This window comes from Lactuca serriola, chromosome 8 (genome assembly GCF_051521515.1).
Source record: "Lactuca serriola cultivar US96UC23 chromosome 8, Lser_US96UC23_V15, whole genome shotgun sequence".
Lineage (NCBI taxonomy): Eukaryota > Viridiplantae > Streptophyta > Magnoliopsida > Asterales > Asteraceae > Lactuca > Lactuca serriola.
The window spans coordinates 120,445,839-120,456,867 of record NC_136415.1 but is presented as its reverse complement, the minus strand read 5'-3'; the positions used below and the strand labels follow the sequence as shown (position 1 = coordinate 120,456,867).

The 11,029-nt window shown below is 32.9% G+C and overlaps 1 protein-coding gene across 1 annotated transcript; it reads right to left on the bottom strand.

Moving 5' to 3' along the window:
• Positions 1–3,083: 3,083 nt before the first annotated feature.
• LOC145066195 (uncharacterized) lies at positions 3,084–6,281 on the bottom strand. The gene is made up of 6 exons (XM_079013405.1): positions 5,985–6,281; positions 4,992–5,618; positions 4,711–4,903; positions 4,468–4,629; positions 3,892–4,362; positions 3,084–3,800 (listed from the first exon to the last, which is right to left on the bottom strand). Exons 2-6 carry the CDS (start codon positions 5,609–5,611, stop codon positions 3,522–3,524), a joined length of 1,725 nt encoding a protein of 574 aa, XP_078869531.1. The 5' UTR covers positions 5,612–5,618; positions 5,985–6,281; the 3' UTR covers positions 3,084–3,521.
• Between the last annotated feature and the right edge of the window lie 4,748 nt (positions 6,282–11,029).

Genomic DNA, 11,029 nt, shown 5'->3' with positions numbered 1-11,029 from the left:
AAAATTTCTCATTTTTTATATAAATTCAAACTTTTCAAATTGTTAAAATTTCATATTTAATTTTTTTTAAATAAACTCATGTAATACATGGGTTTCACACCTAGTATGATAATATATACATTTATTATAACTGCATAATTTCAATCATTTGAATAACTTTTACCTGCGAGTTACTAATGAATAAAATTAAATATAATATATGGTTTAATGTTATTTATAGTTGTTGTTATTGTTAATTTTAAAATTTATTTGTTTAACGTTTTAATTTCTATCATTATAATTATTTAAAACATTAAACATTGTTTTTTTATTTTAAATGTAACAATATAATCATTTATATAGAGTTATTTTTAACTATTGTTATTATAAGTTATTTTAAGCTACTTATTTGAAAAACTTTAAGGATTATAAAAATGTCTTTAGGAAATATTTTAGTTAAATTGAGATTACAATTAAGTTTTTTCATTTACCACTACAATTTATCACTTTTAACTATTCACAAAATATCCAGTGAGTTTTTTAATTGGAACTAAAATTTATATTTAAGTTGACACTGTAATGTTATATTTAAATTAACAATTTAAGTATTTTTTCCAAACTATTCAAAAGTTGTAGCTTTAAACTGATAATGGTTTACATACAACATCATATTAAATTTAATAAATCAAGTATAATATGTTAAAAGTTAAAGTCATAACTTTATAAGTAGAAGTAAAAATATTATTTTAATATTGAAATTTAGTTTATTTATAGTTACAATTTAGGTTTGATATTTATTTAACCAAATTATAATCATTATTAAAAAGACACTACAATTTATCACTTTTAACTATATATAAAATATTATTTGGGTTGTTTAAGTTAAACTAAAATTTATATTTAAATTGACCCTGTAATATTATATTCAAATTAATAATTTAAGTATTTATACAAATTGTTCAAAAGTTATAGTTTTAAAATGATAATGGTTTACATCCAACAATATATTAAAATTAATAAATTAAGTATAATATGTTAAAAGTTAAAAAAAAATAACTTTATATGTAGAAGTAAATATATTTTTTAATATTGAAATTTTGTTTATATATGATTACACTTTAGTTTTGATATTTATTTAACCTTATTAACCAAGTTATAATCATTATTATAAATAAAACGAAAAGTCATGAGAGTTTCAAATAAATGTGGTGAAAGAAAAAATGTATGAGAGTTTCAAATGAATATGATGAAAGGAAAAATGTTTTCTTTTATATTATAATATGATATAATATGATGATACGATATAATATAGATATAGATAGATATAGATATTTTGCAAAAACAATATACAGATTTCCATAACACCTAACCTTTTAATTAGATGGACTTTTTGAATTTGGATAACCTTCTTCTATATCATTCCTTAAATTTCACATAATTTAATTGAAGAGATTATGTGAAATAACGTTTTTTTTTTGTAACTACGTAACTATTTTCTTAAAAAATTTATATAATACATGAAGCCTTTTTTAGAAGATAGATAAAGTTATACGATAGGACCAACCCAACTTTTAATATGTGTCAGAAGTTAACCCCGACTAAAATCTAACCTGTCTAACATAAGTGACAAAAATTAACCCTAGCTAAAATCTATTGGGCGGTAGAAATATAAAACTAAAAACATTGGTCGTGATAAAGAATTTTACAAGAGCATGTCAACGAAGGGGTTGACTGTTTACGCCCGTTTGGTGGTGATGGTGCAAATGCAAACGAGGAAGGCAAGGGAGATGGTTGCATTATTTTAAAATTTTAATTTATAACTGATTTTCATAGAAGTGTATTTTATTTTAAAAAATCCCTAACAATGTCATTTTCAATTAAGGATTTTTAAATTTACACCCATTCAAATTAAATAATAGTAAGCTTACATCATATTTGATATAAATGTTACTAAATTTAATGTTAAGCGACTTTTTTTTATGTTTCTATAAATAATTAGATGACATCTTTGATTTTTTTCTTTATATTAAAATAAACTGTGTATATTTTCACAAATAATACCCTTTTTATCCTTGATATCACCCACAATTAGATCACATAAAGTAATAGTTAGAAAGGGGGAAATGACTTTGGAAAATTATTCAGTAAGTTTACATTTTGGGTAATTATATTTTTTTTATATACATCTAGGTAATAAATTTGTTGGAAATATTCATATGTTACCGTTATGACCGGTTATAGCAGGTTACATCCTAGATATGAACACTTTCAACAAATTCGTTACCTAGATGTATATACAAAAAATAGTTACCCAAATATGAACAAAACAAAAAGTAAGAGTAAATTACACGAGTGGTCCTTGTGGTTTGGGGGAATTTGTGTTTTTGGTCCTTAACTTATCTTTTTTAGCTCAGATGGTCCCTACTATTTATTTTTGTTATGCGTTTGATCCTTGTCTTACTTAAAAAGAATATTGTGCCCTTATTAATTTATTTTTCTAATTAATTTTCTTATTTATGTATTTATTTTTTTTTATATTTTTTAAAAAATTAATAGACCTCACATATTTGTATCTCCTCACCCACTAAAGATGAAGAGACAATGTATATTACAGGGATGATCTATTCGCAAGAACCATGATTGAGAATTGTTTGATTGTCTTTCTCTGAGAAAGAGGCAAAATAGAATCGACTTGAATTCGAGACCACTATTCGAAATCTTAGTGAATCACTGGATTTGTTATCTCAAGTCTGCTTTTCGTGAAAAAAAAAAATACTAATTGAAGTGGAAGGTTTTTTCAAACAACAAAGGGCTGGGTCAACTATTAAATCAAATGATATTGAGCACCTAAGATGAGGAGATAAAAATATGTGAGGTTTATTAATTTTTTTAAATAATATATATATATATATATATATATATATATATATATATATATAAGAAAATTAATTAAAAAATAAATTAATAAGGGCACAATAGTCTTTTTAGGTAAGACAATGACAAAATGCGCAACAAAAATAAACAGTAGGGATCATCCGAGTTAAAAAAAATAAGTTGGAGACCAAAAAATAAATTCCCCCAAACCACAGGGACCATTCATGTAATTTACTCATATTTTTCGTTTTATTTATATTTGGGTGGCTTTTTATTTTACATATCTACGTAACAAACTTATTGAAAGTGTTTACATATAGGATATAAATTTGCTATAACCGGTCATATGTAAAGACTTCTAACAAATTTATTATCTAGTATACTTAAAAAAATAACGTTAAAAAGAAGCATACTCGGGTCGGGTTTTTAGCGCAAGACTTCCATTATACAGATATTTTAATTTTTTATACTTAAATGAAATTTTTGTATTTTCTTTTTAAAAAAAAATACCCTTTATTAAATCCAAAACCCTATTCACAAAGTAAAAAGCCGGATAAAATCTGTATATTTCAAAATAAAGGTTAGTATATATAAACCATCTTTGAGGAGCCTTGATGCACCAAGATAATGGTTTTTTTTTCTTTTCGCACAAGAAATCGAGTTAAGCCTCAAGACGACCAAACTTCACGAAGAAGTTGGTATCTCGCAATTCCGTTTTCTTCACCAGTTGGAAACGGTGGGAATTTTCCGATTGTAAAAGTGGGCGATGAATCGAGCTCTTCAACTTCCTCATCGCTCGCATACACCTTTCTGTTCAATTCAGTGTTTCCACCTGCCTCACAAACTCTTTCAGCAACATTGATCGAAGGAGGTCTGTAAATGATCGTTGCAGCTGCATATGGAACGCCGCTCGAATCGTCTTCCGATGATCCACGATCAATGATCGACTACACAAAATGATACAAACTCGGCGTTAAAGGAGCTCTTACAATTCTCTGACATGTAATCGTAATAATATTTGAGCATTTAAGGTTATACCTCAACATTTAATGCCTCCAATACAGAGTTCGGAACTGGATCTGGACAGAATTCATCTGGAGTAAAATTGCTGAGTATTTTCCCTAGCAACGAAAGACTTATTGAAGGACACAACTCGTCTCTGATTGATCTATCGGTAAGCATGTCCTTTGGTACCATTAGAACACAACTTAATGAATTAAGGAGATTGAAGCATTTTAATTCACCGGTTTTAGTCTTCTTAAAATCATCATCTTCATTAGAAGTTTCTTCGGAATCAGTCTCCACTGAGAACCTATCAGTTAGCCATCTAGACCAATTGCCAACAGCTTTTTTGAGTCGTGCCCCAGAGCTAAAGCTTAGATCTCCTGTTGGAATAGGCAAAACTCTGGAATCGATAATAGGATCTGTTACATGATCGGATGGAATTTCATCATGGAGAATGGAATTGAACATGGCTACATCAAGTCTGGAAACACACTGTTCCATTACCTGATCATTTAAAATTTGAAGGATCTTAATGAAATTGATGAAAGATTAATTCATTTCAGTAGCATCAACAACTGTTTATCTTCTAAAACACTCATCAGACCTTACCATTCTTGCCAAAAACGGGAGGCATCCACATTCATGCCCCCTTGCACGAACAGGACAAAGTCTCTTGAAAGCATCGTGGAAAGCATTTTGCCATAGATTAATGGAAAAGTCTCCAGGTAACTTTGCATTTGCTTCATTTGTAAGCATTTTAGGCTTCAAAGTCTGCACCCACATCCATAAGATCATAAGAACTTACTAACAACTTTAATGCCAATTTTGTCACAAATGAAAAAGAGTTTGTACCTGACACCAAATAGACTCGATGATTCGTGAAAAGATCCCTGACTCGATTTTCTCAAGTTCAGATGTAAATGTTCTTGTTTCTTGCCAATCATCAACTAAATTCGTGAAATCAGACTTACTGGATTGTTTATTTCCAAATGCTTGGGTAATCATTTCTCTCATTACAGCAATGTTTGTCCACCAAAAAGTCAACCTGCAAATGCAAAGTGGGTATTCGATATCAGTCCACAATATCAAGAAGCAAAGATAACTAACAAATCAATGCAAAGTGAAGTAAGTACCTTGAAACATCATTCCCACAAGACATGAAAATCATATTAAGCCCTGATACAATGTTTCTAGCAATAGACAACCGCTTGCTTGCATGTATATAAAGTCTAGAAAGACGATGAGCAGGGGTATGCACCTTATGGGCTGAGCTACTGTGTTCTTGTATTACAGAATAGAGAGAAACTTCAAGAGCTGCAACTTCTCTTAGCTCCTCTTCAAGTTTCTCAATTCTTGTTTCCATTTGTGCAAACTTTAGATCAAATGCTTCTTTTGCTTCATGTTGGGTGTTTTCTTCAACATGAATCGTTTCACTTTCATCATCAGTTTGTACCCCATTTGAGGACTCATCCAAGATATCTGCTTCTTTTGATTCTCCAGGATCTTGATCATCAAATCCTTCAGAGGATATAGACGAAGGAGTTGATGGTGGTTTTGGATGAACTTTCAAACCTTTTGGGGAGTTACCATAAGATGAGTATTTGGCTATGGTGTTGGGAGATTTCTTGTTTGCTTCTGCTTCTTTTGATCTCAATGTTTTGGTTCCTTTTCCTTGTTGTACTTTTGTATCCCTGGTTTCAAACCTTGTAGAACGTTTTGTTTGATTATTTATAGAACGTTTCGTAGTTAACATATTTCAACTGCCAAAAAAAACAAAACAATTTTATGAACATAAAAACAACATGCCTAAAAAGTTTCTAGACTATAACCGGAGGAGTGAGAAAGTAAACTAATATGGAGCATCATAATTTTCTGATCTACAATAGATCTGAATAGCATAAGATGAACGGACATGATTTAATCCTCAATTAAATTACACCTTCCTGTTAGAACTTAGAAACAATCAGCATTGATCACAGAGCATATATAATCAATCCTTCATTATAACCGACATAAAGACATGGTAAAATGAAATGGAAAGCAATGATATTATGAACTAATATATATATCACGTTGATTCATTCACAGGTATTTCATAAAATAGATAGAAACAGAGCGAAATTTACCGAAGCTATCTTTATGTGTGGTTTGAATCAGCTATGGAGAAGTGGAGACGATGAAAGAATAAAGAATTTTCCGATGAGCAGCTGTGTATGTAATGTATGTAACTCTGAAAAAGTCAGTGGAATGTGGACTACGTATTTGTAAATGTGTATATTTATATTTAGGTGGTTTATCGTTTTCATGGGTATAAGGGTACATGTGGAAGAAGATGGTGAGGTGCATATGGGTCGTCAGGTGGGCAGTCACTTGCACCCGGTTCGGTCGCGTCGGTGGTAGACAAATGACCCGGAGAGTTTTCTGCTACGTTACGCGTTCTTTGATTCCTTTCTCTGTATAATTCTTATTATTATATTTTCTGTGAATCAGTTGAAACCTAACTGATTTTCTCGAAACCCCCCTTGGGATATTGATTTTGTCAATAATACCCCCTTCAAAATTAATTACATGCCACAACACTCCCTTCATAGTTTATCCCTGCCATTTGACTTTCCTGGTATATTAAAAGCAGAAATTTTTTTTGGATTATAATTTTTTATTAAAAAATAAATGTAAATGAAGCAGGGGAAGTAGTAGTACTTCATGTAGCTGGACCACCGGCATCACCATCGAATAACAAGATTTCTCTGTCAATCATGTCTTAATATTTAATTCGGTTATTGCAAAAATGATTTAAAACCATATATGTTATATTATTTTTAACGTTATTTGTTAGATGATCAAACACAATGAATATGACAAGAGGAAAACAAACGAAATAATTGAATATATGTATGATTAATGAATCATACAAAACACACACCTGCCGTCGTATGTCCGGTTTGCTCCGCCACTGACAATCACTTCCTATAAAAAGACGAAATATCATCATTTTTAATTATAGAGCTCGATAATAAATTTGTGGTTTTTATAAACTTATCGTAATTTGTACTAGATTTATTAAATGAACTAACAAAACAACTTATATTTTGTTAAATCTGGTAAAAGTATTTGGTCCAGCTAGGCTAAAACTTATAACTAGCAGATAATAATAAGTAGTTGAAATGCGAGGATATTCTGTTTAATATATAATAATGTTTTATGTCTATGTATATTTTTATTATATTTTTTAAAAATATATATAATGTTATTGTTTATTTAACAGTATATTATATACTTACATGTATGTTAATGTTAGTATGTTGTATTTTTGTGCAAAACGGTCGCCCCAAGAGAAGGACATGCCATCTGCAGGTTGGTAACATGCGTACTAAAATAATGTCTACCTACACTTCCATCAGTATTCAGTATTCAGTAGCAGCCACGAAAAAGAGAAAACGAGAGGCTCATAATAAAATTATCAACTATGTGGGTTTAAAAACGACTCACAATTTTTTTGTTATGAAAACAACTTTCAGTTTTTTTTTTTTTTTGAAAAAGGTTTCCAAAAAGGAAGAAGGGTTTTCATTTTAAGTTTTAATTGGAAAACTAGTAAAAAACTCGGGCTTTGCCCCGAGTCGGGTTTTTTTTTTTGGTATTGTGTATAGTAGACCAGATTGAACTTATAACACTAACAAACCAACTATGAAGAAAGTACATTGTTATTTTCAATATTTAGGCTCGTCCAACATTAAAAAGGTAACTTGAAAAATCATCGGGAGTCAGAATTAGGATCCGTAAAATCTAAAGGTTTATAAACTGAGCCTACTTTGTCCCTAATTTTTGCCCTGACCTGATATGAACCCTAACTCAGATGAAAATGACACTTTTACAGACTAATCCGAAAAGGACTACAATGATATGCAATTTTGCAAAAATAATAATAAATTGTATAAAGATCGAATGAACATGTGCAAGTAGTCCCTGAAAAGGTATCAATCTGGACTACTTGCATGCAAAACAATTTTGCACACCATAGGGTTTATTGTTTAAGATGAGAAAAACAGGTCTCGAATGGACCACAATTTGTAACGCTCCATTTTTGGTATGTGATTTAAATATAGTATTTTCCTTCCTTAAGAGGAACTCGACGAGTCAGTAGCCCGACTCGTCGAGTAGAGACGGGATTTGCATGCGTTTTTAGTTGGCGACTCGACGAGTCCATATTCCGGACTCGGCGAGTCCGCTTGTCTGGAAGAAACTAGCTTCCATCTGCTTCATATTATGGTAATAAAGTTATTACCTTGTTTATTCTTCCATTAAACCCTATTTTATGCTTGTTTATGTCTCTTTTGGAGCTTTATATGATTTAAACTCGAGATTTGAGCTCTCCTTAGGAAGGAGACCATAGATCTGGATGTTATTGAGCTCTAGGAACTCTATGTAGCTACCTTTATGCAGATATAGCCTTGTTCCAAACCCTAAGTGCTTAGTGTTGGATGATTATGGTGTTTTGGCCCCATTCTCGTGTGCATGCACGTAAAGTTGGAAACTTTACGTGCAAAACCAGCCCTAGAATACGATATCTATGAATTGGATGCATTGTAGTTGACTAGAATCGACTGTATAGTAATGGCATGCAGGAGACTCGATGAGTCCAAGGCAATCTTCTTGTCTCAAGAACAGACTCGACGAGTTGTTCATACAACTCGGCGAGTCACATACTGGATGTGTTCATATGATGAAGGAGAACTCGACAAGTTGTTCATACAACTCGGCGAGACGGATGAAGTTGGGCGTTAGTATGGAAGAAGAACTTGTCGAGTTGTTGCCAAACTTGACGGGTTAAATCGAATAGAGGATTAGAAAAGGTGTTAGGGACTCGGCGAGTTGGCGGCCCAACTCGGCGAGTCCGGTCAACTGAAAGTTGACTTTGACCAGGAAGTTGACTTTAACCAGGGGTAAAATAGTCATTTTACCATAAGAACACTTATCAGTATCTGATTTAGTGTTTATGGCATTTGTAGTCGGGGAGTTCCGGAGCAGCAGTCAGCCAGTTTCAGATTTAGCATCTTAGCAGCCAGCGTTACGAGGCGAGTCTTCCTTCCAGTAGGAACGGGTCCACGGCCATAATGCTGGCCCGTTTAGTTAGCACTAGTTTCGGACTTCGGTCCGATGCAGTTGTTCTGTGTGCTTGATGTCTTTATGATTCAAGCAAGTCTTTGTGTTATGTGTCCCGGACTTCGGTCCGATGCAGTATGCAGTATATGTGTTTATGCTAGTAGTTATGATTATGCTATGCTATGTTCAGTTAGTTTCCGGACTTCGGTCCGATGCAGTTTCCGGAATTCGATTTGATGCAGAGGGCAAGGCCCTAGTTAGTTTCTGGACTTAGGTCCGATGCAGTTTTCAGACTTCAGTCCGATGCAGAGATGTAGAGGACAAGGCCCTGGTTAGTTCTGGACTTCAGTCCGATGCAGAGGGAAAGGCCCTGGTTATTGTATGGTATGTGGTAGTTTGGGGGAGCTTACTAAGCTTCGTGCTTACAGTTTCAGTTTTGGTTTCAGGTACTTCCGCTAGCAAGGGGAAGAGCTCGGGATGATGGCATGGCACACACCACAGTTACAGTTTTGTCTTGGGAGTTTTATTAAGATATTTTGATATGATATTTGTAACGCCCGTAGATCCGGGCTAGTCAATTAAGAGGCAATAGGGGTCGAAATCGACTTTTCAACAAAAGACTATTAAGAATAAATAATCTCAACCAAGTTGTAGTATATGTTACAAGGTTTTCGTACATATAAAGAACGCCGAAATCTGAGTTATAACAAAGAAGGTTATGATCCGTCGAAGTTTCGCGACGGAACCGGCACGGCACCGGGAAGCGTAAATAGTGAATTTACGATAGAGCAAGATTTAGCCTTAGCAATCTAAACGAAAGTCGTAGAATACGTTAAACCAAGAGCATCCATAAAAAGAACGCCCAAATCTGACTTCGTATGAGGAAGTTATGATTTTTTTTGAAGTTTCGGATTAGTAGTGTACAGCCCGAAATTCGAATAATAGATCGAGCAGTTTTTAGCTGACACGACCTGAACAAGAATCGAAGATCTCATTGAGAGTAGCGTAACGAGAAAAAGATGGGCGATCTATTATGAAACGAATTCCGCAAATTCCAAGGGAATCTCCGAGGCTCCCGGAGTCCCGAGAAAAAGGGTCTTTCGGTTTCGAAACGCTGCTCCAAATAAAGCCCGATTTTCTTTAAAATCTGCTGTAAGTGAGCTACGCTTACGCAATTTTTAATATAGCTTCCAAATAATTATAGTAATGTTATTAGGTCCTTAAAATAATTATTTGGGCTATTATTATGAGTTATATTGAGTGTTATTTAACACTTATGTAATAAAAATAATAGCTAGGCTATTAATTTGTCGCGGTTATCGTTAGACTAAACCCTAGTGGTATTGATACTAGGTTTTATCGAAGGAAATCATTTTGAGGGTATCAAAGCGCTGACCGAGTGTTGAGTCACCACCTTTCAGGTGAGTGCATAGTCTCTTTCATCTTACACATAGATATGAAGTATTTTATATAAACTACATGCTATGTGTGCATATTATCTGAATACTTGCTGTCTATGCTGGATGAACGTTTTATACATGTTTTAAATGATTTAAACTGTATACGTATTTTATATATATGAATATGTTGGGTATGACATGGGTAGACGAATGATGAGAGATAAAAGATGATGTGAGTAAACATTTGGCAGCTATGGACTTAGTGCCTAATAAACATCGACAGTTATGGACTTAGTGCCTATTGGACAAACACCGGTAGCTATGGATTTAGTACATGTTAGGAATTGGTAGCTATGGACTTAGTACCTATTAGATAAACACTGGTAGCTATGGATTTAGTACCTGATGAATAGACTATAACAGCTATGAAATTAGTGCTTTACGAACGAACATTGGCAGCTATGGATTTAGTGTCAGTCCTATAACCCTAGAAGTAAGGGACTTTAGAATAAACGAATGCAGGATAGATGACTCTTAGGTTGAATCCTTAAGAGTAAAAGAAGATAATGGGGATGGGTAATTGGGTTGATTGTTCGAATGTTTAAACATAATAATTATATTAGTGTGGGTTGAAAACCCTATGTACTCACCAGGTTTCCCAACCTGACCCA

What these genes read in the sequence shown, in the direction of transcription:
- LOC145066195 (XM_079013405.1), bottom strand. Translation starts at nt 5,611, where the DNA reads ATGTTAACTACGAAACGTTCTATAAATAATCAAACAAAACGTTCTACA. An exon ending in TGTGGGAATGATGTTTCAAG is followed by an intron (nt 4,904 to 4,991) that starts GTACTTACTTCA and finishes TTGCATTTGCAG; the next exon opens with GTTGACTTTTTGGTGGACAA. An exon ending in TCCCGTTTTTGGCAAGAATG is followed by an intron (nt 4,363 to 4,467) that starts GTAAGGTCTGAT and finishes TTAAATGATCAG; the next exon opens with GTAATGGAACAGTGTGTTTC.